This window comes from Rhineura floridana, chromosome 11 (assembly GCF_030035675.1).
Source record: "Rhineura floridana isolate rRhiFlo1 chromosome 11, rRhiFlo1.hap2, whole genome shotgun sequence".
Classification (NCBI taxonomy): domain Eukaryota; kingdom Metazoa; phylum Chordata; class Lepidosauria; order Squamata; family Rhineuridae; genus Rhineura; species Rhineura floridana.
In genome coordinates, this window is record NC_084490.1 from 3,831,560 (window position 1) to 3,855,149 (window position 23,590).

Here is a 23,590-nt window from a genome sequence, read left to right on the forward strand (position 1 = left end):
GTCCACTTTTTTTTGATAAAGGAGTCGGGAACCCAGTGACCCATCTCCCAATTAAGATTCTGGTTTTTCAGACACATCCATAATTGCTACCAAGCAGTATAGTTTGTGTTTCTTTTCTTTTGTCTTCATTAGTCTTCATTATCCAGTCTTTGGTATTCTAGTACGAATTTAAGAGTAAACCAACCATCACAATCATTTATTTTGATTTTAAAAGTGCTCAGTCCTCCAACCATCAAGGAATTTTAAAAAAAAGGTTTTTCAGCTGTTAAAATACAGAACTTAACTTTAACTTAACTGCTAAAGGAATTCCCAGCTCATCCAGGTCCCCTAAGTGCTTCTTCCAGCAAGAAGGGCATTATGTTGCTTCTGAAGTACATTCTGTCAGACCTCTGAAGGAGTCAGATTTCTTAGGAGCAACCACTGTGAACACCTCTGTGTGCTTTTGCTGTTCAAGCTTGCTGCATAGAGGTTGCTAATCAGAAATAGTGCTTAGCTAATTGTTGAGGTCTGGATGGAACACACACAGAGAGAAAAGGAAATATCAAACACCAGTAGCGGAATATGAGGTAGGGACATCTGTGGCTCATGCTGTGGGGATACCCAGTGCAGAAGAAAAAGAAGTGCTTAGAGCAGAGTCAGGCTAGACTCTGGGGATCAAGGAACCCTGTAGTGAGGTATAACCTCTCCAGTGAGTGTACTTGTGTGATAATTGCTTTGGTGGGTGTTTCTCTTTCAGCAAGTAACAGCTGGGCTCCCTGTGTGCTGACCTGTGTCTGTAGGCAGAGTGGTGGTGCTTTGAGAGAGGCAGAGTGTGCGTGTGCGTATCTTGCTTTAGAAGAACATGACAGAACTCGGGGGAAGCTACTGACTAATCAAAGTCCGCCTGTTAACTTTTAAGGGGGCATCCTATTGAGTCCCAGATATTTGGAAATGTTATGTTCAGACTTGCTCAGTGTTGGAGGCCTACCAGAAACTGAAGAACCACAGACGATTCCCATAGTTACACAGCACAAAAAGGAATTATTTCCTTACAGATTTTCATATTGAAAAAATGTAAATGTACTGCCTTCAAGTTGATTCCGACTTATGGCAACCCTATGAATTGGTCATGAGGCTGAGAGGCAATGACTGGCCCAAGGTCACCTGGTGAGCTTCATGGCTATGTGGGGATTCGAACCCTGGTCTCCCGGGTCATAGTCCAACACCTTAACCACTACACCACACTGGCTCTCTTCATACTGAAGCAGAGTAATTTAAAATGCACATAACTTAAAGTGTGTTCCAAACACATTAAACACACTAACCATAAACACATTCTGCAGAGGCAAGTCTTACTGTTATCGGTGCAGCTTCATTCATGAAGGATAAGGCTATAACTGGCTACTATCCACAATGGCTATGCTCTTGCCTCTACGGTTGGAGGCAGCAAGCTTCAGAATACAGTTGTTGGAAACCACAGGGGTGGAGGGAGAGTGCTCTTGTGCTTAGGTCCGGCTTGCTGGCCTTCCTGTAATGGGCATCTGGTTGGCCACTGTGAGAACAGGATGCTGGGCTAGATGGGCCCCTTTGGCCTCCTGATCCAGCAGGCTCTTCCCATGTTCAGCTACTTTCTACTATACGATGGATGTGAAAGTTGGACAGTGAAAAAAGCGGATAAGAGGAAAATCAACTCCTTTGAAATGTAGTGTTGGAGGAGAGTTTTGCGCATACCATGGACTGCGAAAAAGACAAATAATTGGGTGGTAGAACAAATTAAACCAGAACTGTCACTAGAAGCTAACATGATGAAACTGAGGTCATCATACTTTGGACACATAATGAGAAGACATGATTCACTAGAGAAGACAATAATGCGGGGAAAAACAGAAGGGAGTAGAAAAAGAGGAAGGCCAAACATGAATTGATTCCATAAAGAAAGCTACACACCTGAACTTACACAATCTGAACAGGGTGGTTTATAACAGATGCTATTGGAGGTCGCTGATTCATAGGGTTGCCATAAGTCATAGCCGATTTGAAGGCACATAACAATAACAAAACATTTTTGAGATCTCCAACCTTCCAAAGACTGATTAAATTCTAGTAGTGTGTTTGCAGAAGCCTTTCTCTTGTTGCTACCTCAAGACATTCATAACAATTAATTACACTTAGAAACCATGAAATGGGATCTTGCAAATCCAGATAGATGGATATACAATTACATACAACCAGAGGGACATTAAAACAAAGCAACTGCCCCCCTTACTGTAAGAAAATAACATTGAACATATAAATGGCACAGAGTACAAGGAAAAGAGTATTTTGGGGTGTCCCTTTTGGACAAGCTCTCTCCTAAATACGTATACTTTTTAAAAAATTAAGAGATGGGATGCTAATTGTATCATTTAGAATATGTTGGATATATTAAAAGGATTTGCAAAGCAGGATGATTGTCAGGTGGGAGCTGGGAGAGGACGACAGAGGAAGAACAGGAAGGAAACTGAGGATTTTGCATAGCATCACACCAGTATTGCCTCAGAACTCCAGCTGTGTTTCCCTAAAGGCACTTTGTGAGCGGCCCGCATCAGGTTTGCTGAGTGTTCTTGTACCTCTTTTCCACTGCTCTTATACGGTTGCTGATGATCCAGCCTTGCCCCCTGTAACCTTCAAAATCCTGCATGCACATGTGCCTATGCCAAAAACAAAAAAACCATAATAAACAAACTGGCATGTCTGGAGCATCAGTACTGTGAGTCAAGGAAGATACATCCCAGACCAGGTGCTCTCCATAAGCCCCCAGAGATGCAAATGCTAGGAAATAAATGTTTGATTCAGGCTCGAGTCCTGTAAGCATCTCTGGAGTCCTATCAGCTCCAATACAGGAACTTCTCAGGGTAGCAATCTTTGGGTGGGACTGAGAGATGGCTTGCTCTGTCCTTGCCAGTCTCTGGCTGCCTTTTGTTCTCCTGGTAGCTACACCTACAGCTCTCCTGATCCTCTTCAGCATCCATCTTGCTTCCTGATGGCACCCTTTATATGGGTAAAGGGGTTTTTTGGGGGGGGGAATGCCAGGAGCTGCTGTGCTGAAGTGGAAATGTCCCTATTGGGCTTTGCAGTCCACAGGGCCAAGCAGCCAAAGGGCCATATGCCAAAGATCTTCAGGGTCATTGGCCACGCTGACTGGAACTGATGGGAGTTGGAGGCCAGCAACATCTGGAGGCCAGAGGTTAGCCACCCCTCGTGTAGGCAGGAGTAAGCTAGATGGGCCAATGGCTTGCCTCAGTGTAAGGCAGTTTTCTATAATCCTGGCATGCCTGTCTAATGTGTCAGCATTTGCAGTCTCCCCACTGGGAACATACCTTCTTCTGGCATCAAATTCTTCTCTCAGCTGTGGGAGAGATAATGGGCATCTGGCTACCCCCATGTAATGCCAACAGGGCCCCAGGCTCCCACATCAGGCCAGCTGTCCCCTCTCTCCCTGGATGGTTGCTGTCCCTGGCAGCTGCAGCGGAAGGGAAAGCAAAACCCCTCTTGTGAGGGGTTTTCTAAGTGTCAATTACGGAATGAGACTTGAAGGTCAACGGTTATCTTGTGGGGTGGTACTGGCAGGTTCCAAGTCCTCAGGGAGACTTTGACTTGTATATGGAACAAATGGATTTGCTATCCCCCATCTATGAAAGGAAGTCCTGTACACCCAGCCAAGAAAGCTCAGTTGCTCTAAGCCTGTGACCTGTTTCTCCTTTTTCTTCTGTGCTGCAGTGCTGTCCCCCCCCCAGTAGGTTGTGGTTCTCGCCCCCAATTGTGGAATTCCCTGCTGAAAGAGGCTCATTTGGTTCCATCTCTGCAACTCTTCTGCTGCATTGTAAAGGTGTGGACTCTTCCATAGAGCATTTGGCACTGCAGGGTAATTATTTCCTGGTAGATTTTAACTGCTGTTTAACTGCTACAGCTCTTAGGCTGCAATCCTATACTGCAGCTTTCACCACCATGGTGCCCTCCAGATATTTTGGACTAGAACTCGCATTAGCTTCGGTCAGCATGGAGGTCAGGTAAGTTGTTGTCCGAAACATCTGGAGCACACCAGGTTGGTGAAGGTTGCTATCTATACCACCAGCAGCTCTGCTGAGAAGCCAGGCTCCTCCCTCTATCAACTGTAACCTTTACAGCAGGCTGCCACAGGAGGCAAGGGACCCATCAGCACATTTGGGAGACCAGCAAATTAAGAACCCTGCGGGATCAGGCCTATGGCCCATCTAGTCCAGCATCCTCACAGTGGCCAACCCAGGTATCTATGGAAAGCCCATAAGTAGGACCTGGGTATAAGAGCACTCTCCCCTCCTGTGGTTTCCAGCAACTGGTGTTCAGAAGCATGCTGTTTCTGACTGTGGAGGCAGAGCATAGCCATCCTGGCTAGTGGCTACTGATAGCCTTATGATTGTCCATGAATTAGTCTAATCTTCTTTTAAAGCCATCCAAGTTGACTCCTGATCTCCTAGAACTTTTCCATCCCAGCTGGTCATTAGAAGAACTTGCAGTTAAGAACTTGAACCCCAGGAACTTCCGGGAAGGGTGACTTAGCCTGTGCCTGCTTTTGAGACGGGCTCCTGCCTCAAAAGAAGCTTATTCAGATATATCAGTCAGATTTTTTTTTTTTTGACTGATTAAACTTCTCCCGGGTAGGGAGAAACGAAGAGATTAACCTCAAAGCCTATTTTTGTTGGGACGACCAGATCTCATTAATTTATGGGACGAGGTCCAGCCGACGAAGGTGGGACGGATTTTCAACAACAAGCTCTATCTGATAAAGCGAACGTTCATCTTATCTTCTAAGAGAGAACGCACTAACAGGCAAGCACCCTTCTTTCTATATTTTTCTTTTACTTGACTTAAATTGTTGCTGTTTAAAAGAGATTTGCCAGATTGATCGGTTTTTGACATCTCACTGGGGAGCCATAACTTCTCTCTGCTACTCACTAATTAATAGCTTATCTCTGTTTTTGTTGCAAAAAGCTGTCCTGGATTTGCATTCTAAAGATATACACAGAAGAGGGATTTCTATTCCAGATTTTTATTTTGAAGAATATTATATTGTCTGAGACTACTCTCTTTTTGGTCTATTTTATTTTGACGAATCTGTTTCCTGACGACCGCCATTAATTGTTTCGATCCTGGGAACTGCATTTTGTTTACTTAAGCATGGAGAGATAAGGCTGTCTGCTCTGTTTATACTGTGATGTCACCAAGTTTGGAGTATTAACCCAATTGTTGCTGAAATAAGAAGTGGTTTTCCTATATTTTTCTTTTAAAATGGCAATTAAGAAAGTGGCTGAGAATCTGGAAATAACTATGTTTCAGAAAATAATGGATGAGATTGAGATAACGAAACAAAACCTGCGACAGGGTTGTAAGGAGCTGAAAATTGAATTGAGTAAAATGAAGCAGGAGATTAAAGATATAGGGGTCCCTGTGAGAGAGGTGACCCTGGAGATTGGAACAAACGTGGAACAGGAAAAAGATTTGGAGTCTATGGACTTTAGAAACAAAATCTATTGTTTGGAGACACAGGAGATTAAAGACATAGGGGTCCTTGTGAGAGAGGAGACCCTGGAGACTGGAACAGGGGTCCCTGTGAGAGAGGAGACCCTGGAGACTGGAACAGGGGTCCCTGTGAGAGAGGAGATCCCGGAGATTGGAACAAACGTGGAACAGGAACAAGATTTGGAGTCTATGGACTTTAGAAATAAAATCTATTGTTTGGAACTCAATGTTATCTCTGAAGAAATTAATGAAGATTCTAGAGATAAAGTTATCAATGGCATGGATAATCTTCTGGACTGGAATGATGTGATGGAGCCCAATATAGAGAAAATCTATGGAATTAACTGCAGCCATGTGACAATGGAAAAACTTTCAAGAGATGACCCAGTGTATTTTGAAAAAAAGAACAGAGATATGATTTTACAGCAGTATTTCAGCAACCTATTCAGAATGGATGGCAAGAAAATATTTGGGATAGAGGTAATTCCCATCAGACTCTTACTATATGACTATGGCTTTGACAGCAAGATTATTATGGAATACTGATAATGGAAGATTGGATACTGAAATTACTGGACTTAACAAGACTACTGAAGATGGAAGATGGAAAATGGAACTAATAGGGATAATAGAACAATGGCTACTGAAATTACTGAACCTAACAGATTCTGATGTGATGGATTAATTGAAATGTTTATTTTGACTATGGTTATGACAATAAGATTATCATAATTAGTAATGAGATGGATTAATCGATATGCTTATCTGGAAAAAAAAATTGATAGATATATTTCTTAAAGAATTGAAACCTCTCTTTGACTTTTTGTGGAAAGAATAAAGTAATGTTTATGAGATTTGATGATTAAGTAAGATAACTACTGGAGGAAAGTGATTTTATAATATGACTTAAGAGACAGGATTGTTATATATTATAGACTTATAACTGATTTGATCTTTGACAAATGGGAAGTCAATATTTTACTCTTTATTTTTTATTTTTGTTTTTTTTCTTCTTTTTTTTCTTTTTGTTTAACTATTTTTGATTTTGTTTTTTGTCTTTGAATGTTTTATGATTTCGTCTTGTATGTTTTATGAAAATCTGAATAAAAATTATTGGAAAAAAAAAAAAAAAAAAAAAGAACTTGAACCCCACTAGGCTCCATTTTCAGTTTGTGTTGTGTCTCTTTAGATTGTCAGTCTAGGACAGGGACTGCCTTTCCCCCCATTTTTTTCAGTCATCTGTCAGAGCCTTGTTTGCCTGAAGAGATCAATAAAAATCTGTAAGTAAACAAACAAAACTTCCCTGGCAGTAAGTCCAGGGCTTATTTCTGAGTAAACATGAATGGGAATATTTTATTAGTAATGTTTTTACTGACATTTGTTATATTCCTTGGGGGTCTTTTTTAAAGGCAGGATATAAATATGTAAATAAATCAAAGGATTGCTTGTGAACACTGGCCTCCTCCCTCCCCAAATTCATCCTTGTGGAACCCATGTGCCTATGACTTGCTCCTCCTTTGTCTCCTATAAACCATTCCATGTTTAAACACTGGTGTTGAATTCTCTACCCTGTGCTTGATATCTTTGCCACCAAATGGTCAGCACTCATGATTGCCACTGTTGAAACTTCTGTGGTCTGATGTGGAAAACGAGCCTGTGTGGCATAGTGGTTAGAGTGCTGACCTATGACTGGAGAGACTAAGTTCAAATCCTTGCTCAGCCATCAATAGCCTTGCTTTGATGACCTTTAGCCAGTCACCACTTCTCACTCTAATCTACCTCTATGCGGTTATTGTGAGGCTAAAAGGGGGAGAACCATGTATGCTGACCTCGAGCTCCTTGGAGGAAATGTGGGACATAAATGTAGTAAATAAATAAAATGATTGGCTCCATGAAGAAAATAGCAGGCAACAGTAGTAGGCAGGGCTGCTATACCATGCCGTGATCCCTTTCTGCTCTGTAGGCCATACTCTGAATCCTTGATTGCAGATGAACACAAAGGCTACCCTTACAGCCAATCCATTGTAGGTTCTTATGAACTTATCATGTATATCAAACTGGCTACCCTTTTATCTGGTGCAATTTAAAACAAATGGCTCAAACTGCCCACCGCCCATTGCCTCACGATGGAGGAAGATACACTGATACAGCTGTGATTTAAGGAGGCACTGGAGATGTGACCTCTGACCTGGAAATCCTCTAGTGTTTCTTGTTTCCTAGTGAGCCAAAATTACTAGGGCCAGTCGCAGATTGATGCAGGTTAGAAAAAAACAAATCTCCTCCAAATCAATTATAATTTTGGCCCAAGTCTTATGACACTTGATGATTTTGCCAAGAGGTGGGAGAGTTTTTTCATGTTTTCTGAATGCTGGAAGGTGTCAATAAACTGCTTGAGGTCATGGGAAGAATTTATTTATTTATTGTTTGATTTATATCCCACCCTTCCTCCCAGCAGGAGCCCAGGGCAGCAATTTGTGACAGATGCCATCTGCACTCTGATTTTCTCTATCAAAGTGTGTAATTCCCATGTTTCTGTAGCCTCTCAGAGAAATTGTGTGTGTATGTGTGTATTTCAGTCACATTGTAACCAGCAGGGAAAAGGCCTTGAAAGATTTTTTTTCCACCCCCAAGCCAAACAGCAGCAGTTCCCTTGAGGGAAAAGGTTTGTGGGGTAATGAGCAACATATCTTTGACCCTCTTGAAAGACAAGATGCAGTTGGGGGGTGAACTGTTGAAATAAATGCTACATTTCCCTTATTAGTATCATGCTGTAGGTTCCTTGATGGGATTCCTGACACTTAACTGCACTGTGAAGAAACATCAAAGGCAGGCAAGAGACAGAAGGGAAAGGATGTTTTCCTCTTTTCATGCTGTTCCCTTGAGCAAGGAGGACTGAGCCACAAACATCCAAGGTCAAGATTCAAAAGGAGTTTTCCCTTGTTTGGAAAATTTGTGTTTTGTTCTCATTGCTTTATTTTAATTGGTGGGTAATATACTGCTTTGAAGTAGTGAAATTCCAAGTTTAAATTCAGATGCTGCTGTGTACTCCCTTAAATCATTCTCCTTTCCACCAGGAACAGAAATGCACTGTATGTGAATGGGAAATGGCATTTTAAAGTAAAATAATTTGATAGCATGAAACCTCCAAAGCTCTTCCTGGAGCATTGGCTTCCAGCACTGCCAGGGAAATGTTTCAACATGAGTGAATGGGATTGGCGCCCAATTTCCTGGAGGGCTTCAGAGGGTGTTGTGTTAAATATAAAAGCCACATGGGGGATAACATCCACTTGGCAAACTGTGTCTCCTGCAGGCACAGTTAGTCCTCTGTGGACACTTATAACGAGTCTGTAGGGGGATAAGCTTAGGCTTAGGTTGAACACTTTCACTGAAGAGCAGCCGTCTTTTCATAGCTGGGCTTGTCCTCCATTTCTTCCCATACAAGAAAGGTTACCCCCACCACCAATAATATAAAATAAGTGAACTGCTGACCCCAATACCACTGTCTTCACTGGGAGTGATTCAGATATGATAGTGCATTATTTCAAACATGCTTACATGAAAAGAAGCTCCGCTGTGAGATCAGTGTGACTTTCTTTCAAGTGCCATTTCATGCCATTTTTACTTCCTACAAAATATAGATAGAAGAAAATCTGCAAATTATTCTCCTCAGAATTAATTAGGTGGTTGATCAACTTTGCTACCATGCCTAGATCAGTTTTATACATATGTCTGGAAACAGGGATTTCACCTGTGATCCAAGTTCAATGTCAATAAAGTTAGAGCATTTTGAAAGTAAGGGTGAATCTTCTTTTACCAGACACGTATTTCGGGGGTATTTGTATACAGTGAGAATCAGAATTATCTGGGAAAGTCTGTGGGCCTTGTTTTTACACAATACTTTGGTGAGACCTTTATCCAGCAATAGGATTTAAATCTGAACATTTTGCTTTTTTATTTGGAGGTGGGTTCCAGAATCCCCCAAATTGCTTGTAAAAATAAAAATATGATGATGAAATAATATGTTTTAATATCAGCATAGGTTGTCTCACAAAAATGTGGGATATGTGAAACCAATAGTGGTTATTTCAGAAACAGGGATTTTAAAAGTTAAGTGAGCATTATGCTTCTGTAATGTTACAGTAAAGTGTAGGAATAAAATTAAATTCCACTAAATCTTTTAAACTGCCAGATCAACCAAAATTTTGCTGGGAAAAATATATCCAATTTTTAAAAAAATCCATCAGATCCAATGGGCAGAAGCAGTTATTCAGTTGTCCCCACAAACACATTTTTTTATTTGTACACTTTCCCTAATGCAGATGGAATTACTCGAGTGAGAAAAATATTACACTTTGCAGGATCAGTCCCTTGATAAACACTTTGGGCCCAAGAATATTACATGCTGAAGATACTTCAGTAGCTTTAACTTCCTTTCATAGGTACTAGCTTCTGAACTAGAATCCATGTAAGGTGCAACATTGGGGAGTTTTGGTAAAAATGAGGTGCAGGTACTCATACCTTGATAAAGTTATGACAGGCCATCACAAAATGGTTGTCCTGGGCAGCCAAAGAAAAAGAAAAAGTGCCAGTCCTCCATACCCATGAGTTTCTTCACGCACAAAAAAAAGCACTGAGATGCAAACTTACATTTCACTTGGGACTTACCTACCTGTTGTGACTGCAGTTTCAGTGTAGCTTCAGCCTACATTTATTATGTTCCTTCTAAACTTAAATGCACTTCCACTTCCACCTTTCTTGTGGGGTATCTTGTCATATGTCCCATGCAGAGCTAGATTTTGCAATCAAATATGCAGGCAGGGCAGTCCAATTTACTCAAACATAAAAGCTACAAAGTAAAGTAAGAGATTATCAGAATAATCTGTTTTAAAAAAATAAAAACCTGACTCCTTTAAAGCTTCCTCTGGTTTTGGAACCTATTCCTATTACAGGGTTTGAGACTGTGACCACAAATAAAAGGAAAGATAACTTTTTCAAAATTGTATTTTAAGTCTTAAACTCAAAAGAAATATCTAGATACACAACGCTTGTCCAAAAATAAAATGTGACAGGCATTCTAAGTTATAAAATGTTTCCCCATTTCCCTTCAGTGGTGCATCCTTTTTCCATTTATAAAACAGGGGCAAAAAGTTAGAGCCACAATCTGGAAGGCAATTACTTTAGTGTGACTTCAGTGTGTATAACTCACTGCTGGATTGTGGCCGTAATTATTTCCAAAATCAGGTTTAAAAGCATTCCCTAACAGTTTTGTGAGGGAAAAAAACCCTTTGTGATAAAAGGTATTTGGTAAAACTACATTTTAATAATTGATTTATACCTTTGGGGCAAACATAATAGGCAAGATTCTGCATTTAAAAAAATGAGTTAGCAATATGTTTATTAAGCTTTCTATACAAAAGTTTGCAAAAAAACTTTTTTTTTTAAAAAAAAGCAAACTCATCTGGAAAAACAGCAAAATCTACTTATGTAAGTGTGGATAAAATCTTTTAATGAATTGCAGTAATCAATGGTTGTTTCTTCTTCTTCCTTTCTTGCCCTAGAGGAAAAGGAGAGAAATAAACCACTCCCTTCTAAAGTATTTAAAGTTAAAGAAGAAAAAAACGGGGGGGGGGTAGAGAAAAACACACACCCCTCTTCTTTCTTTTCTTGTGCTAGTAAAGCAGACACAGACACACAGAAAAGTCATGGTCCTACTAGTATGGAACTAGTTAACCTTTAACAATTTTATGCTGATGTCATAACTGAGCATGAGTACTGATTAATCCAACCTTTTCTCTCTCTCTTCCCCCTCCCTGTAAAAAATATTTTTATTGAGGGAGGGGGGGAGAGCATAAGAAAAAAAGAAATAATTTAGAGCAGCCATCTTTGTTTTATGCAGAAATCTTGTCAGTTTCCCCCCAGTGCCAGGAATGTCTAAATATTGTTCATGATCACAGATCTGGAGATTGAAAAGAAAATATAACAGCAAGAAGAAAAAGCCTTTTATCTTTGTTATCATTTTGTTTTTCTTGCATGGGTTTTTTTAAAAAATTGAAACTGATTTTTTTGAAAGGGGGGAGATCTTTTTTAACCCTAACGAAGAGGGGGTTAAAATTAAGCCAGCCATTTTGTTTTTTTTATATATATAGGGGGGACATATATATTTTTTAACCTCCTGGGGGGGGTCTGTTTTAAAAATAATTTAAGGGCGGCCATTTTTGTTTCTTGCTCTTGTGGAAAATATTATCCTGAACTCCCTCAGAATTTAAATATATCTTTACTCCCCCCCTTAATTTCTTTTTTAATGGGGTCGAGGGAACATTTCATGGAAGGACAAAGTTGTAAAGAAGGAGAGTTCTTTTCATTTATGGGACTTTTTTCCTTTTTTCCTTTAAACTGAGAAGATTTGAAGGGGGGAGAGCTTTTTTTGTGTGTTTGTGTGTGTGTGAGAGAGAGGGAGGGAAGGGGGTTGCCCCCCCTTCTGCTTTTCTCCTTGTTCCCCCACCCCCCTCCTCCAGCACCACCATGGCTTCCCCTCTGAGGGAGGACGAGGAAGAGGAGGAGGAGATGGTGGTGTCTGAGGTGGAGGGGGATGAAGACGAAGAGGAGGAAGAGGAGGAGGAAGAAGGAGCAAGGGACAACAGCCCAGGCGACATATTCCCGCCCGCTGTTCCACTGACACCAACAGCATCCACGCCAACAGCAGCTGAAGGGACTGAGGCGCCTCCAGGTAAACAACAACCCCTCCCCCCCTCGCCACCCCTTCATTTGCCCCTCAGAGGATCTGGCGCTAAAATCTGACCGCCGCCTGCAACGGGGGGGGGGAGGGAGGTTGTTTGTAAACAACCAACGGCTTTCGAACGCCGAGGGGCCAGGAGTTCCAAGCCGCCGCCGCCGCCGCCCTCCTCGCGCCACCCACCCACCTACCCCAGTCCCCGGGCTCCGCCGCGCGCGCTGCCCACCGGCTTTGGAATGTTGAGGGACCCAGAGTTCCACCCCGCTCTTTAGCCTCTCCCCTAAGCCTTCCCCTGCCCACCGCCACCTCGTTGCCCTCGCTGTGCTTAAAAAAAAGAAAAGCAGCAGCAGGAGCCTCACCCCGCGCGAGCTGCCCGCCCGGCGGCTTTGGGAACCTTCCGAGGGGGGCCCGTCCGAGCCAACCGCCCCTCCCCCCACACACGTCGCCGGCCAAACGGCTTGGGAAGCTCGTCTGGAGCGCCCGAGAGTTCCCAATCTGCCTCACATGGCTCGGCTTCTCCGAGGGAGAGAAAACAGGGGAGGGGGGGCGGCGTAGGCGGCGTGGGGAATTGTTTCAAATCGCCCTTCCCTGTTGTTGTTATTTATTTATTTGTCAACTATTTTATAAAAGTTGTTGGGAAGGTCCCCTCCCCCAATTTAACGTCCCAGTTTGCGCGACTGGGGGGGAGGGGCGGTCTATTTGTAAACAGCCTCTCCCTGCTTGACTTTTCCACCGGGGGGGGGGACGGCGGCGGCAAGTATCGCAAGCGCATCCATTCGTCCACAGTCCCACCAATTAAATAAATAAACAGAGACGACGACGACTCCCATTTATTCCTTCTAAAGTCCTGCTAGGTTACCTCACCCCACACTTTGTGCCCATTCTTCTTTAGGAGTAGTGGGCACCCTCCCTGGAGAATGGAAGAGTGCCTATCCTGGTGAGGGGCTAAGCCCCAAATTCACCCATCACCTTGGGGTTGAGCCTGAAAAAGTTGTGCCAAGGCCTGCTTTGGGCAGACGCAGAGTGTTTATTCTTTGGGGACAGGGTTGGCGGGAAGGGATAATAAGCCTGGCGCAGGCAGGCAGTGCATGGGTGATGCATTTGGGGAAAATGGGCCTGTTGGGTTTGGTGGGAATTGTGTGGGGGGGGAGGCACCTGGTGATTTGGAGTTGCGAATGTGAGGTGAGGCACATATAGCAGGAAAGTGTGCCCTAGAGGTGATGGGAACAGCTGGCTACTTGGTGGCCATATGCCCATTTTGACAGGAGCAGAGGGCTGCCTGACAGCAGGGCAGCAGGCTGGAAGGGAGCAGAAGTCTCATGGTGTCAGAATGATGAGAGCGGCAGGAGCCTTTTTGTGGTGGCACAGTAGGAGGCCTCTTGGATTGGTAAATCATAAAGATCCTTGGGAAGAAGATTTATGACACCAGATCTACCAGCTCGAGTTCTGGAAGAAGGTTGAGGTTTCGTTGATAGGTGCCAACTGTTCCTAGTTTTACTGGCCCACTGATTGGTGGTAATGGATAGCTCCTTGTGGGAAAGAGTCTCTGGATTCTGGGTGTGGATGAGCGGTTTGTTGCCTTTTGATTTCTCAGAATCAGGAATAAGAATTATACAGCCCCTACATCTAAGTGCTTTACAAAAATCAATTAAAAAAACAGACCCTGCCTGCAGCTGTCCAGTCTTAAGAAAGTTAATTAAAAAGGGAGAGCAACACACGCAATACACATACACAGCAGATAGTAAGGCCCAGTTCGTGTGAGGAGAGTTGGTATCTGGCAGGAAGGGCACTTGGACCTTTAGGCATGTCTGCACATTCAGGATTGTGTGTTTAATTGCAAGTTGAGTAGCTTTAGGGCCAAACGGGTGATGTCAAGAGTCTAGCTCCAAAAAAGCAAAAATAAAAAAAACCAACATGGAGAAAATTCCTCTGGCACTTTTAAAGGCCTGGACAGACTTGCAAAGTCACATTTAGATAGTGTGCTTTGCCCACAGATTGGCTAGCAAGAGATACTTAAACATTAAAAACCTTTACAATGTTATGTCCTACCGAAACTGATACTCTCTCCCCCACAATTATCAGTGACTTCCTGGTCCTCTTGTTCCTTATTGCTAAGTATATCAGAGAATTTACAGATGATACTTTACTGGTAGATGTGCATCAACAAGGTAGATTTGTTTGCTTGCTTCTGGTTTAAATATTAGAGCATTGTAAGTAAAGGGAGAAGCAAAATGGCTTTCTGTCACACAGAGTTTGGACAGCCAATTTATTATGCTGTGATAACTTCCGCAGGAAGTGTTTCATGTATCTGCAATGGCAGTTCTACTGACACTGACAGACTGTGGCAGTCCCTTGTTTTATTGGGCATAGGTAGTTCACAAATGTGCCACCATGTGTCCTTCAGTCATTGGTATATTCTAATGTGGCTAGAGCCATAGTGCAGAAGCATGCATCAGTGTATGTGTGGGACAGATATGGGCACGCTATTAAGTTTCTAAACACTTTATGTGATTATCTCACAGGGTAATGGACCTTTCCCACATTGTGGCTGAGAAAATGCTCCTTGTAGCACTAAGAAAAACTTAGTGTCCTACAGTGGCTCTTCAGAGGGTTAGTAAAATGGGCAATGCGATCCTTGAAGAAAGAGTGCTAACGATCAAACTTTCTTTGATTTAATTAAATTGTGGGCCCTCCAATAACAGTTCCTGTTACTTAATAAATTATTGTTACCTGTCTTGAGTTGGCATGAAAAGCTAGGGTCTACATGTAAAATAATTTCTCATAAAAAAAATAAAAAGAGAATACTGCAATTCTGTTTTCTTGGGGAAGGCGAGCTCCCCCTATTCCGTGGTTGGATAATGGACAGCATGTATCTTCCCAGACTGTGGAACAGCTACTTTTGTTCTTGGGAAACTGTATTCAAGTGGAGGTCCCTCAGCAGGTCAGAAGCATTTTTTTTTTTTGCAGTAGTTATTTGACCACAAACCAGTCCTGCTTGAGGCAGTGTGACCTATCCATGTTGCCTGTGATATTTTCATCTGCAATATGTGTGAGTGCTAATTTACTAGGCTGAAAACCAGAGTGAAGCTTTCATGCAATGATGGAACTCCAGAACAAAAGTGCCTATGGATAAAAATCTTCTAAAGTAGATAGTGCTGCTATTTCCTGTGGGAGGAACCTTTTGAGCCACTAGTTATGGTGAGCTATTTTGTTTTTAGTTGTTTACACTTTGCACAACTCTGCAAATGCACTAGGAGATCAGTCTTTATGATCTCTGCAATGGGAAAGTAGCAGATCAGTCTCTCCCACGATGTGTGGAACATGACAAAGATGGCTTTTATCTGTTTCTCCCCATGTTTGGCTGTGGGTGGAATCTGAGTGTTGTGGGTTTTGTGATGTTCTCACTATGTTATCCTGTATTTCCTTTAGATCATTCCATTCATTGATCAAAGTGTTTTTAGGTGGGCTTTGAGCTCAGATGTCTCAGGCTCAGCCTGAGTATTCCAACTGCTGAATGATACCATTTAGTTCCATGTCGCTCCATGAAACTTCAAGCTTTTCCTCTTTAGCCCAAGAAGATTAGAAATACCTAAATGTGAAGTACGCCTGGCGCCTACGCTTCTATCTTTTCGGCGCCAGGTTAAGACCTGGCTATGCTCCCAGGCATTTTAAGCGTTTGTTATAATTTAAATTTTTTATTTTTTATTTTTTTCTTTAGTTGCTGCTTGTGTTTATTGTTTGTTGTCTGATTTTATTGTTGATATTTTGTATTTTAACCTTTTTGTACACCGCCCAGAGAGCCACTCGCTATGGGCGGTCTATAAATGAAACAAAATAAATAAATAAATAAATAAATAAATGTTGTTTGTGGTGTTTTGGCATGTCTCAGCAAATTGTCAGCTAAGAGGTGAAATGTTTGTGCTAAAGTGAATGCACCATGTTTTGCATGTGTTTGGCCCTACTATAGCTGCAACATGTGCTTCTTCCATAGATTATGTTGGGGGCAAGGAGTCTCATCCCACCAAGCAGCAAGGTTTCTGGTCACTTACCCATATTAATAGGGGTCTTGTGGTTCCAGTGATGTTAATATCAGTTATCAGGTCCATAGAGGGACAACTGGGATCTCAGTCCAGTTGACTTGCCAAAAAGTTGTACTTAACAATGCTTTAATTAAGTATTGGCTCCATGAAATGAGCATTGCTTGTACAGTTGCACAAGAAAGAGCAGCAGGTGGGGGAATACAGGAAAGAAGGAAAGGCACTGCCCAGAGATTGCAGCTCAGGAGCAGAGCTGGAAATGAAGAAGACCATGCTGTAATCAGGAATGGACTCTGCACAAAGAAAATTAGTATATATTGGCTCTTGGAGGCTGCTGGGGGCAGAAAAAAGACCAGTGTTAACCAAGAGCACAGGGCAAAGGCAACAGGGCAAAGCTGTGGATGGAGAAAAAGACAATCTGGTTGGCAAGCACCAGGCAGTCCACCAATGCAAGGAGAGGTTCTGGAGAACACCAGAGAGTCAGTACCAGCATGTTAGGGGAAAAAAGGCAGAAAAACATCTCCTTAAATTTCATGTGGTTCCACATGCAGGCTACTTGGAACACTTGTTTTTTTACCCACAGAGATTCCATATTCTGATAATTCTTGAAGCTAACCTGGTTCTTCTTCCTGAATGTTTCAGTGCCCTGACCTCATCCGACTTCATAGGAGCACAGATCTGTCAGTTGTGTGTGCCAGCAGTGCTTCTTGCCAGCTGGTGCCCTTCTAGTCTAGATTTGTAGCAGTGTAACTGGCTGGAAGACAACCATCCTGTTTTCAGCCACTGGCTGAAGATGACAGCCAGTTGTCAAGCTATTTCTGAAAATGTGATTGTTTCATTCTTGTTTCTTTCCTACTATGTCCAACTCTTGAGAAATGACAGTTTAGAAAAACCTGTCTATTAGTCCAGCATCACTTTTGGTGGACACATAGCAGAACTGAGCCGTGCTCATAAATATTTCCCCATCTCACTGAACATGCTATTTTCCCCCTGCCACCCCCCATCTCCGCATGACTGTTTTTGCCCTGCTGATTAAGATTTCTCACTAATGGAAATGGCTGTTATTCTCCTCCATTAACTGACACAGATAAAAGGGACTGTTCTTTTTTTCTTTCCAAATTGGCCATCCATTTTTTTTGTATTAAATTGAAATACATAAATACCGTTTGTCGTGAAAGAGATGGCAATTCTAAGCAGGGTGAGTCTTCTGTAATTTGTAGTTATGGCTACACATCTACATTCCTTACCCCCCTCCCATTTCCTTTCCAGATCCTTTGTTAGCCTTATATAATATATATTTTCAAGGTAGGGAGTAGAAATATCACGTGTGTGGAAAATTCTAGTTGATTGCCTGCCAAATATAAGATTCTTCTGCGCATGTGTGCCAATATTATGATTAGGAAAGGGGGGTGGAAGGGGGAAAGAATGCGTGGAAGAAGTAGGAGGAAAAAAAGATTGATAGATAGATTAGAAATTGACCAGTGTTGCGAGGGAGGGGGTGTCTGATAAGCCTATCCTGATGTATTTCCCCCCCTTGTATTTGTCAATTCCATCCCATCAGAAGCGGAAGGAAGGCGGTGTTGTATGAGGGAAATGCAACAAGGTGAATCAGCTTGAAGGATTCCGAGATAAATGTTGTATTGTCAGAAGGAGCTAGGATTCTGCCAGATGCAAAATGTAGCAAGCAGAGAAAAGGAGGGAGGAATGGGAGGCAGAAGAAGGGCGCCTAAATGGTGGCTATTGCACCAGCATCCATTAATCTTAACAGCATTTGTTAACTGAGGTGGGGGTGGGGGAAGCTTTTGAAAGTGATGGGGATTTTGGCTTTATTTGCAAGATTTAAAACAACACAAAAAGTGCTTGGTTGACTCAGTGCGGGCAATGGTTATGTTGTAATGCACACCCTATGCCAGCAACCCCTTTTGAAATGCTGCCTGTAGTGAAAAGTCAGCTTCTTCTTGGTTGGTTACATCTAGATCTGCTTTTGCACCTGGTTTTAATCTGAGACATTAAAATGAGGAGGTCTGCTGGGGAAGATAGGTATTTTTAGATTGCAGTTTGAATACTCGACCAGTCACTGGATTGTCTTTGAAATCTGGCAGGCGAGTGCCTGCATTGTATGAATTGGCTGATCTCAGATGGTTGAGGGGGTGGGGGGCAGATCTGAACTGGGAAGGTGGGATTGAGCTGACAATGCCAACATTTGTATGTGATTGTTTCCCCACAGGCCGGATTTAGCTCTCGGAGCAACCCCATGGCTATTTTCAGTTTGGCACTGTTTTAAATGGAGGCTGGGCTGGCATGAGCGAGGAAGATCTGGCTGGCCTGCATTGTGGATATAAAATTCTGCTGCCGGGTGGGTTGGTAGAAAGGGATTGGATTTGTACCATGTTTAAAGAGAAAAACGCAGGTTCTCTGTTTACTCACAAAGGGTGGATGCTGTCCTATTCCCACGCATGCTGGCTTTCTCTGTAGTCAGTATGTTTAATCTTTGACCTGGAGGAACCCCCCCTGCAGGGGCACAAGAGGGCAGTTTAGCTTCCTGCAGCCCCGTTTAGCCTGCGACCTCTCAGCAGAGCTGCTGGCGCAGTGAGCCAATTAGTGCCAGCTGTGATTTATACAGTAGTTTGTGTCCTGTGGCTCATGGGTGTGTGTGTGATGGGAAATGAGCAAAGAGGGGCTAGGACTTGAGAACCTGACAACACATTGCATTGTAGGTCACTCAATGGACATTGGGTGGCAGTGACTCCTGGCTCTGTGTAGTAAGTTGGAAGCCAATCTCTCACTCTGTGTGTGTATATATGTGTGTGTGTGCTGGCTGTGCTCTTGATGACGTTCCCCTGTCTGGATTGGAACTCATTCATTGCTCAGATTCTAAAAATATCAGGAAATGTTCTAGGCTAACTTGGCCAAATCCAATGAAGCCATCTAACTACAGCAGTTGGGGAGTTGGAGAGGGCCAGTGATGTTTGATGGTGGTTGCAAGGAGCCTTGAAAAGTAATGTTGGCTAAATCTGAATGTGAAATGAAAAACTGCAACTCCATATTATAGTCTCTGTGATACTTCTAGACCAACTCCCATCAGCCTCAGCCAGCATTGCCAACGGTCAGGAAAGATGGGAATTGTGGTCCAACATCTGGTGGCCCACTAGTTGGGAAAGGCTGGTCTAGACTGTAGGTTATTTCATGGAGCTCAAGTCACTGGTTCTTACAACAATGTATTATTAGATAGGGGCCAGTGTGGTGTGATGAACATGGGGGACACTGGTTCAGAGTCCTGCTCAGTTGTGAAGTTTACTGGGTGGCCTAGAGCTGTTTTACACATTAAGAGCATGAGATGTTAGTTTTGGATTTTACTACTTCTAACTGTAAGTGGGCAGTTACATTTCTGAATGCCTTCCTGTGTGATTCTCCTTGTATGTGGCAAATTAGCACATCAGGCCCTGCACTAATTTATTACATGCAGGGCAGTGCTTAAAAAAATGTGGGGGAATATTCACAATATGACTACCCACCTGCACTCTAAAGCGTCTGCCTTGCCTTAAACAGATTATTTCATTTGGTCAACCAGCTAAAATTAATATAATATTATCTCAGTTTGTTGTTGTTATGTGCCTTCATGTCGATTATGACTTATGGCGACCCTACGAAACAGTGACCTCCAATATAGGTGCTATTTTTAAGATTAAAAATTTCTCAATAAAAACCAGCATGTAAGATAGCAGACAATCATCTTAACCTCAAGCTTATCTGAAAAGAGAGATCTAAATCTCCTGTTAATATTATCTTAAGGGACTGGTCCAATGATAAATAAATGAATATGCCTTTTTAAGTCTATGATTAATGATGCAGTGGCTCATTGATATTTTTGGCTCATCCAAGATTTAGGCACAAGGACAAATATGGTCATTATTCAAAATGGAATGCAAGAGGCATGCATTGGCTTAGACAGCTAGCTGGAGTTGATGGGAGTTTTAGTCCAACAGCATCTGGGGAACACCAGGTTACTGAAGGCTGAGTCGAGATCTATTTGAAGTTGGGGCAACTGCTCTCAGAACATAGACTAATGGAAAGAATGCAAGGCGGAGGAGAGTTACCTGGTTTCATTTATATCAGGTGGAGTTCACAAAGAGGATACTAGGAAGTGGGAATGAGGTCTGTGATGGTATATGAAAGCATGTACCTGAGCAAGAAGGATGACTTGAAGGTTGCTATCTCTAGGGCAGGGGTAGTCAGTGTGGGGTCTTCCAGATGTTGGGCTACAACTCTCATAATCCCTGAGCATTGGCCATGCTGGCTGGGGCTGATGGGAGCAGTAATCCAACAATAGCTGAGGCACCATGTTGGCTACCCCTGCTCTCGGACCTACAGCTTGCTAATATCTGAGTTGAATGGTGATTTGAGTAGCCAAAATCAGTGTGAAGGATGGATTTGGGTATCATAATTCCAGAAGACAAGTGGGAGAGAATGTGGATAAGAAAACCTCTCTGCACAACCTCAGGACAGAGATGGAGAGTTGATGCTAAAGCAGGTGCACAGATGATACTTCACACCAGTGTGGCTGAGGCACATAAACAGCTATTGAAGAGGCTGTTAATGTAAGATGGTTTTTCTTTTCATTTCATTTTTTTGGGGGGGGAGGATCTGTGGTGGGACTGTCCTCTGATGCAGGACTTTTGGCCAAAGGTGTTTGGGGTCATATCTGACATTATCCCACAAGTGATTGTTCCGGATCCATGACTGGCACTGCTCTCTGTACACAAGGAGCCTCGTTTCCTTCATCAGGAGGTAGTCATGCACATATTGGCAGCTGTACTCATGGAGATGGCAAGGCACCAGAAAACCAGGTCAAGCTACATGTTACAGGGCTGCTATACACAGGTATGGAATCTGGCCTTATGTGAGTGCCTCACTGATCAGGTCCAGCTGGCCAATGGAATGAGCAAAGAAGACAGGTTTATAGAGATTTGGTACCCATTCCTATCTTATGTAAATAAGGGAGTGATTGGAGTGTGTCTGCCAGATTCTCAGAGACCTTTCTAGAGAGAATTATTAACATAGCTTGGTAGTGAAGAAAATGAGGCAGGAACGATGAGTGGTTATTACATTTGATTCCATGTGTTTGTCATATAGATTCAAAAGTTAACATTGTACTTAGGTTATTTATTGTTCTAGTTTTATGTTAGAAAATTATATATATATGAACATAATTGTGATTAACAAAACAGGTTTTTATTGTATTAACAAAATGTACATATATATAAATATACTGCCTTCGATTCCGATTTATGGCGACCCTATGAATAGGGTTTTCATGAGGCTGAGAGGCAGTGACTGGCCCAAGGTCACCCAGTGAGCTTCATGGCTGTGTGGGGATTTGAACCCTGGTCTCCCAAGGTCGTAGTCAGAGGGAATTTCCAGTTCTAGAAGCCGTCAAGTTTCTGTTTGAATTAAGTTATCAGATTCATGGTCCAACTTTGTACTTTTGACTCTGGATTTGGCTGAGGGAAATGTGGTCATTTCAACCCAAGTGGTGGGAATATATAGCAAGTTGAATTAAAAGTATTTCTGCATCAGACTATCTACCATCAGCTAGCCAAATTCAAGATTGTGAATGGGTGAAAATTTATGAAGTTGGCAAAGTTTCTTCCAATCTTTTTGCAGCTTTTTGTAACTGCAGTGGGAATTTGAAACCGAAACTTTAGAATGCTTTAGATGAGGCCTGGGAAGGAGCACAATGCTTGTTCTGAATAGGCAATTAGGCCATGCCCAATAATGCTCTTGCCAGTGCCTATAAGGCACAAGCAGATATATATTTTCCTATGCCTACCCACAAAAGTCCATCTCTCCCCTCTAATAAACACCTGTTTGATTTGGATCATTGTGAGTTCTCCTCTTCCTACAAAAATTCTACAGCTGCTCAAAATCAGTAATGTTATGCTTTCATATATTGCTGGCCGAACAAAATCGGTTAAGCACGACCTCAGGCTTTTGTTTAAGCCATGGCGGATTCTGCTATCTGGGAGTATTGATCTCTAAAGATCTTAATCAACTTAGGCGACGCAACTTCAACAAAGTCACAAAGAACTGATGGGTTGGCAGCATCTGAAACTGTCCTGGATGGGCAGGATAGCTGCCATCAAAATGGTCATTTTACCTAAATTATTGTTTCTTTTCCAGGTACTCCCAATTTCAGTGGTTTGGCAAATAGCAGAAAATACTAGAAAAATTTATTGTGAAGGACAAATACAATATAACAAGTGCAATGACCAGATACAGATCCAGAAACATGGGAGGCTTGGGGGTACCTAATCTAAAACTATATTATGATGCTTTCCAACTCAAACAGCTTTTGCATATCATTAGGAATTCCAAAGATACAGTGTGGGTAGCCATGGAGGCAGAGATAATGGTACCCTCAATTCAAGCATGGCCGTTTCTATCCCCATCATGGCCCAACTTAAACAGATTCCTAACCCTTTCCTACAGGCAACCTTTTTGGTATGGAAACATTGGGGGGAAACGTTGGCACCCAGCCTTTGTCCTCTCATCCCCTTTCTGGACCTTCCTGAATTCAGGGATAAAGACAAATATGCTCAATACAAAGGATGGGAAGAGAAAGGTTTATATAGGATTCAGGATCTACTTGCAAAAGGCCAAGGTCTCATTGCGCAGAAAACTGGGACAGACATCCTATAACTGGATGCAGGTAGCCCAGGTTCGTTCATTAGCACACAAATTAGGGAATATAGCTGACACTAAACGTACACTTACAGCATTTGAGAAAATGTGTACGAGCTCAGCTGCAGAGACAAAAGGTGTAGCAGCTTCAATATATAAAGTTCTTATAGCAGCCACAATGGGTAACACTTTAGGTCTTAAGATGAAATGGGAGGAAGAGGTAGGTGTAGGCATGGATGAGCAGCAGTGGAATCAACTATGGTCTAAACCTCCTATAAGAACTGCCTCAGCTAAAATCTAAGAAACAGCTCTCAAAATACTTCTCCAATGGCATTGGACGCCTTTAAAATTATACCATATCAATAAAGCTCTATCCCCTCTATGTTGGAGAGGGTGTGAAGTTGTGGGCTTATTTTGCCACATGTGGTGGAACTGTAAACCAGTAATGAAGTTCTGGAATGTGGTTTTGGGGAAAATCTCGGATATTACAGGGCAGTTGCTAGCTCCGGACGCAGCCTTGGCCTTGGTGTCCTATACAGGACATTGGAGAGTACCCATTGTGCACAAAGACCTGGTTATCCTGTTGCTAGCTGCAGCCTGCATGGAAATCTCACTTCAGTGG

The 23,590-nt window shown here is 42.6% G+C and overlaps 1 protein-coding gene and 1 long non-coding RNA gene across 6 annotated transcripts in view; one reads left to right on the forward strand and one right to left on the reverse strand.

The window, feature by feature from the left end:
- Positions 1-1,937: 1,937 nt before the first annotated feature.
- LOC133366563 (uncharacterized) lies at positions 1,938-12,787 on the reverse strand. Of its 5 annotated transcripts, none has more exons than XR_009758444.1 (5): positions 12,610-12,787; positions 10,183-10,363; positions 9,073-9,142; positions 3,339-3,509; positions 1,938-2,669 (listed from the first exon to the last, which is right to left on the reverse strand). It is a non-coding gene; the product is annotated as an uncharacterized LOC133366563 (long non-coding RNA). The 5 variants fall into 5 exon arrangements; XR_009758446.1 differs by having other exon boundaries at positions 3,339-3,481; positions 10,187-10,363; positions 12,610-12,786; XR_009758443.1 differs by having other exon boundaries at positions 10,187-10,363; positions 12,610-12,785.
- CHD3 (chromodomain helicase DNA binding protein 3) overlaps positions 11,147-23,590 on the forward strand; it is a 92,376-nt gene continuing 79,932 nt past the window's right edge. Inside the window, exon 1 of the mRNA XM_061589795.1 lies at positions 11,147-12,244. Coding sequence (XP_061445779.1) covers positions 12,040-12,244 — 205 coding nt within the window. The 5' untranslated portion in view covers positions 11,147-12,039. The remainder of the gene's footprint in view (positions 12,245-23,590) is intronic.